Genomic DNA, 7,246 nt, shown 5'->3' on the forward strand with positions numbered 1-7,246 from the left:
TAGAGAATTAGCATTTTGGCCAACTGCAGAACGATTCTAATGCCGCCAACGCACATGTTGCGTAAGATGCAAAAAATTAGGTCTCATTTAGGAGCCATCAGACAATAGTTTTTCCCTCTCCCTGTTTGGGAATGGAACAGGAAACGAAATTGCTAGTGGTGGAGCCTGGTAGCATCCATTATTCTTCTCCAAGACCCATTTCTACCTGTTTCTTCATTCTTCTGTAAATAATTCGTGTCAGCATTTTTCATGACATATAAAATTGGCAGTGCATTAATATTCACAGTTGTCAGCATCTGATTTCTTTGGAATGGGAATTATTACATTCATCTCAAAGTCTGAAGGTTTTTCGTACAGGTTATTAGGTTCCAAGAGTTATAGACATATGTTTTTGTGTTTGCAGGTGCTGTCGAGGAGGCATGCCCGTCATTGCGGTCCAAGCGGTTCATCTCTGACGGGCTGTGTTCATCGCCGTATCCTGTACATGAAGTGGTGTGTGCAGACCGTGCACCCTCCCACGGCCGCCGCCGCAAACAGCAGCAACAGCAGTCGCAGGCAGTCCCGGCCCAAAGAGAGAGGCAGCAATGTGTCGAAGGTGCGACCCGCAGGAGACGCGTCGAGCTGCTCTGCCAGGACGGCTCGCGTCGCTTCTACCACGTGCGCCTCGTCAAGAGCTGCCGGCCACGCAGCCAGCGCCGCCACCGGCGACCGCCCGAAGCTGCCGGCCTATAGCACGAGATGGCCACCGTGCCTTCACGAGATGGCCACACACCATGAAATGCAGACTTCTGCTCTGTGGGGTGGAGAGTTTCGCCCACTGAGACAATAACTCATAGTAACAGCCACTTCAGAACAATAGCCCAACAATACTGACACCATGCCGGCACTGGTGCGCTGTGCAGTTCTGCAAGGTGAACCTCGCGAGCCCGAGACATGCGGCAGATGTACTGTTCCCCAAATGACAGAGCTCCTAGGTGTTTCATTCTGTTCGTTACATTACTTTGGGACAATGACATATTGTCTAGTAGATTAAATGATTCATGTTATTTTTTGTATATATCTTTACAACACAAACACATGAGCATTTCACTATGCTACTGGTCATCTTAAGACTAAAGGCAGTGACTGGCTGACACTGTGAAAGTTGAACATAAAAAAATTCAGAAAACTGTATATTACTGCCACTTTTTTCCTGTCATGAAATAATGAAATTAATGAAATGTTACAATGTGCAGTAGTTTCCAAGTACCTGGGTTTGCAACTGCGTTAACAGCTGTGTGGTCAGGATCTGAAGTGGGATGGAGATACAGGTGTTGCAACTCGTGTTCATTTCACAGTGATTTATAAGATAATTCTGACAGTTTATGACAAATAGCTCTTGGTGCACTTGCTATTCTACTTTGTATGACGAGATTAGCACACTTACATTTTGCAACATGGTCTGCAAAGCATGGAGGCTGCTAGTGATACTGAAGCTGTGTGACTGAGAACAATAGTCGTCTAAAGGGCTGTGGCAACACAGAGATGTATACAAAATTCACAGCATCCACCCTATCAAAATCCCAGTATGCTGCAAAAGGCAGCACAACATACATTACCATTAGCCCCACAGCACGTTCGCACAAATTGTGTCACTGAAAACTGTCACTGCTGATTATCATTCTCTCTCTATCTTGCAATCTTCTGTACCAGAATTTCATTGCTATTATTACAATTATATTGAGACTATGGCTAATGATTGCAAAATACTGCATGAAAGGATTGGTAATATTCTCTCTACAGTTTCACTGCCTGGCAACATTCAACATTGTATTTAGAAGCAAAAGCGGGCTACAGACCACCACTGGCACCTCTTGGTTCTTTTCAATTCTTCTGCCATACTGGTACAGTGGCATAATTTATTCTGTATCCCCTATTAAGATGTGACTATATTACAAACAATGTGAAAAAGAAAGAAAAAAGAAAAGATGATCTGCAACTAATTCAATAAGTTGAAACAGGCTTGATGCTCATCGATCTCCTAGGCAGCCAACAATACACGTCACAAATCCACAATAAACTGAGCATGTGAGTTAGGAATTTTCTTTATTTACTCTATAGAAATGATACAATATCAAAATAAACTCACTTGCTGTTCTTTACAGCTCATACAATTAGCTCCTGAGACTTTCCCCAGTAATTATTCCTCAGATGCACTGTAAAAATGGTTTTGTTAAAGCAACAGCTCAACAATAGTAGATCAAACTGAATATTTCTGTAAGGTGCACCTCCCAGTATGAAGCACAGAAAATGTTCCAGCTACCAGTTCTCAGCATTCCTTGGGTCTTTTTGCCACTAAATAACATGTAGTTCAAATGACTGAAATGCATGACCAGAGCCTCCAAGTTAATGTTTACATCACAGCCAGTAATGTCGAACTATTAGAGCTAATGCATGCAACAGGAGGTGGTCTCAAATAACAAGAATGAACTAGTACATAGTGATGTGTATTCCATTGTGTTAACAATACATTATTCTTTTCACCATTTTACACATTTGTATGCCACATACACAAAGAATAATCTTACCAGATCCTTCATCCTGTTCAGTCCCCTTTTCCAGCCAGTGAAGCTCAGGACCAATATGGCACTTTGCCTATTTCACAGAAAACCGATAACACCCATATATATATACTATTATTATGATGGTATCAACACTCTCAAAGGGATTTTAAAGCTACCAGCAGCTCCGTTCCAGCAGAGCGATCCATGTACCCTCTTTGACTGCATCTAGTGTTCATTGCACAGTCATATACATCATCATTTTTCAAAGCGTTTGTGCATTGTGTATCTGTGGCAGAACATGGGCACCAGCCTGATTTTTACCTAGACGGATTTGGAAAATCACCTAAAAATCACATCCAGGCTGACAGTGTTATTAATTCATGAGGTGGATTTGATCAGAGGCCAACACACCAACCAGTGTCAAAGAAGTGGGTTCTTGAAGCACTTCGCTATTGTGGTGAGTAATAATAGTACCAGATATGGGCACCTATTCTTTTTTTATGTCATCAGTCTACTGACTGGTTGGATTTGGCCTAGGCCAATCTCTTCTTCTTATTTGTTAGATACATTCCATTGACTACCCCTATGGCCAAATGGTTAGCGCTGCCCATATGGCCAAATGGTTAGCGTCACCACTCTGTGTTGAAACAACCAAATTCAACTTCTGGTTCTTCCTCAGATTTTTTCTAAGGTAACGAGATGTGGTCCAGTCAGCCCTTCTGCTTAAATAAATAACCAGCAGTATCGTCAGAATCCAGTCAGATACCATAATACACTGTGGGTGGCCGCCTCATATCAGTTATTAACATAGCCTAGTGACCCACTGTGTGTGGGTAGTTGTCAGACAACAGCAGTTTTAGCAAACAGCAGATTACAATACATGTTAAGTAAATATGCTAGCTAAATACACATCACGGACATAGTATTATTCCACATGTGTGGCCTGCAGACAACACTGGCACACTGCAACTGATCTCCTTAGTCACAGGTTTCAGCTCCTCAAGACTGTTCAGCTTAGCAGCCCATAACTGCCGTGCATGCGGGTGACCTCACACAAACACACCTCACATCGACTTATGGCCAAACTTCTGCCAGTAGCCGACGTGCATTGTCAACACTTGTGGCTCAGCTTACAGTCCTCTCTCAGCTCTCTGTGCCAGAAGGTAAACACTTCCTCCACCAGAGTGTCTCAGCACATTGCCGGTGGCAAACTGCAGGAAATATTGCTGACCTAGGACACTTAGGCAAAATAGTGCCACACTTGGCATGAAGTATGTAACATGTTCTACAAAATTACAGGGAAAGAACAGTTAAGTTTTTAAAACCCATAAATCCATGTTTACATGTGGTACTGGCATGGTTGTAAATACAATGTAGTATGTCGTTTACCAGGGACTGCCTAGGAGCCAGGAAAGGTTAAGAAAATGATGGGGGTTGATGGATAGCTGCATGAACTGACCACAAACCTCACAACCTAAACGATAGAGGCTTTATAACTTGTCATAAATTATAATTGATAATGTTGTGTTTACATTAAGAGTAACATAAGAGGTAAAAAATGTAATAATCATTATCATTTGTAAATGTAAATGCTTTTGTTCTATTTTATGTTAAGAGACTGCAGACATCAGTTCTTTGTGCTTTAAATGTAATATTGTTTCATTCAAGTTGTAAGAAAACTGCTAAAATGCATATTTGACTGCTATTTTTTTTTTAGGTTTATCTAAAAAATCAAATTAACATATTTTATGTAATAAAAGATGGGTCAACAGTTTAAGTTATTGGAATATGATGGCTTGTTTCTTAATTATTTATTTTTTTAGCTTAATATTATGTCTAACTTCTTAGATTAGCAGTGATTATACCATCAACACACTTTAATAATAATTTATTAATTTTCATGGCAAAACCTTACAGTAATTGCATTACGAGATCCTTCTTGTCATCTTTCATATTCAGCTCCTGGTGATTCCAAATGGATATGATGACAAACTGATCATATGAAACAGGAATTAAAACTTTATCTAAGTGTTTACAGAAATCTACTCCAGAACTGTGAAGTAATTCATTTTGCACAATTTTTAGTGAGGAGGTTTGCTTTAGTATAAAACATACTATTTTATGTAAGTTCCACAACTTTATAAGAAATAAAAACTAACTCTTCTTACTCAACACTCATTTTTCCCTCACTCCACTTATCACAAGTTTTTCAGTTCAGAATTCCTATCCTATTCCTGTTTATCAAGGTAAACACTTCCTCCACCAGAGTGTCTCAGCACATTGCCGGCGGCAAACTGGAGGAAATATTGCTGACCACAAACCCAGAGTGCACAAACTCTGCCAATGTTTTCACAAATGCCTCCTACATTGGCATGAGATTCAATCTTTATTCGCTATTGACTGTTTACAATAAAATAAGCTTTACCACTGATAAACAGTAATAATATTGACAATACAAGAAGTACAGTTACAATCACATAACCGAAGGTCAGTACTGTAAATGCTGTATAATTGTTTTTATAATGTAAAATTGGTCATCTTACTGTAAATCATGCTGTTTTACTTTTTAAATATTCAGTGGTGGTAACTTAGCAATGTGGACCAATTTATTAAAAATAGTGACTATGTTCAGTTTGCAAGAGATTCTTGTTCTTACTAGCTTGCGTCTTCTGGTATCAAAATTTGCAACTTGTGCTTACCCTGGTAACATATTCAGTAATGTCATTCCGACAAAGTTCTGAGATTTAGAGGTGTTGATTGATAACTGTTAGCACTGAATGACTCATGAAGGGAAGAGAACAGTGTTCCATAGGACAAATCTTTCAAATCATACAATATGGGTCATAAGTCAGTTGTAGTCCTTAGACTTTGTTTTGCATAGTGTAGTAGTAGTCAGTTGTGAACTAGACTGCTGTGTCATATCCATAAGTCAGTTGACCCGAACAGTTTGTGGTTAGGTTACTTGTTGTTATCTGAAAAACAATGAATAGAAAGTTAACACCAGAACCGTATGTATTCGTTTTGTAAACACTGTAGAAACATGACCATAATTACAGTGATGTTCGCAATTTGTTTGTGGAATATTTTCGAATTATCCAACCTCCATCTTCACATGGTACTTGCAGGATATACACTCCTGGAAATGGAAAAAAGAACACATTGACACCGGTGTGTCAGACCCACCATACTTGCTCCGGACACTGCGAGAGGGCTGTACAAGCAATGATCACATGCACTGCACAGCGGACACACCAGGAACCGCGGTATTGGCCGTCGAATGGCGCTAGCTGCGCAGCATTTGTGCACCGCCGCCGTCAGTGTCAGCCAGTTTGCCGTGGCATACGGAGTTCCATCGCAGTCATTAACACTGGTAGCATGCTGCGACAGCGTGGACGTGAACCGTATGTGCAGTTGACGGACTTTGAGCGAGGGCGTATAGTGGGCATGCGGGAGGCCGGGTGGACGTACCGCCGAATTGCTCAACATGTGGGGCGTGAGGTCTCCACAGTACATCGATGTTGTCGCCAGTGGTCGGCGGAAGGTGCACGTGCCCGTCCACCTGGGACCGGACCGCAGCGACGCATGGATGCACGCCAAGACCGTAGGATCCTACGCAGTGCCGTAGGGGACCACACCGCCACTTCCCAGCAAATTAGGGACACTGTTGCTCCTGGGGTATCGGCGAGGACCATTCGCAACCGTCTCCATGAAGCTGGGCTACGGTCCCGCACACCGTTAGGCCGTCTTCTGCTCACGCCCCAACATCGTGCAGCCCGCCTCCGGTGGTGTCGCGACAGGCGTGAATGGAGGGACGAATGGAGACGTGTTGTCTTCAGCGATGAGAGTCGCTTCTGCCTTGGTGCCAATGATAGTCGTATGCGTGTTTGGCACCGTGCAGGTGAGCGCCACAATCAGGACTGCATACGACCGAGGCACACAGGGCCAACACCCGGCATCATGGTGTGCGGACCGATCTCCTACACTGGCCGTACACCACTGGTGATCGTCGAGGGGACACTGAATAGTGCACGGTACATCCAAACCGTCATCGAACCCATCGTTTTACCATTCCTAGACCGGCAAGGGAACTTGCTGTTCCAACAGGACAATGCACGTCCGCATGTATCCCGTGCCACCCAACGTGCTCTAGAAGGTGTAAGTCAACTACCCTGGCCAGCAAGATCTCCGGATCTGTCCCCCATTGAGCATGTTTGGGACTGGATGAAGCGTCGTCTCACGCGGTCTGCACGTCCAGCACGAACGCTGGTCCAACTGAGGCGCCAGGTGGAAATGGCATGGCAAGCCGTTCCACAGGACTACATCCAGCATCTCTACGATCGTCTCCATGGGAGAATAGCAGCCTGCATTGCTGCGAAAGGTGGATATACACTGTACTAGTGCCGACATTGTGCATGCTCTGTTGCCTGTGTCTATGTGCCTGTGGTTCTGTCAGTGTGATGTATCTGACCCCAGGAATGTGTCAATAAAGTTTCCCCTTCCTGGGACAATGAATTCACGGTGTTCTTATTTCAATTTCCAGGAGTGTATTTAACATTTGAAAGACTGAATCTGTAGGCATATCTTCCTTGTTCAGGTAGGCCAAACACTGTCACAAGCTTATGAGCAGAGTTTTTCAGTGGTAGGCTAATAGAGCCTTATTCATTTATTTATTTGTTTTTTCGTGCTACTGCCAGTTCTGTAAA

At 42.9% G+C, this 7,246-nt stretch overlaps 1 protein-coding gene across 1 annotated transcript in view; it reads left to right on the forward strand.

Annotated features, from left to right (window-relative positions):
- The window catches only part of LOC124552469 (sclerostin domain-containing protein 1-like), a 459,861-nt gene extending 455,146 nt beyond the window's left edge, over window positions 1-4,715 (forward strand). The window contains exon 3 of the mRNA XM_047126744.1: window positions 404-4,715. Coding sequence (XP_046982700.1) covers window positions 404-732 — 329 coding nt within the window. The 3' untranslated portion in view covers window positions 733-4,715. The remainder of the gene's footprint in view (window positions 1-403) is intronic.
- The last annotated feature ends 2,531 nt before the right edge of the window (window positions 4,716-7,246 follow it).

Source organism: Schistocerca americana, chromosome 10, assembly GCF_021461395.2.
Source record: "Schistocerca americana isolate TAMUIC-IGC-003095 chromosome 10, iqSchAmer2.1, whole genome shotgun sequence".
NCBI lineage: Eukaryota > Metazoa > Arthropoda > Insecta > Orthoptera > Acrididae > Schistocerca > Schistocerca americana.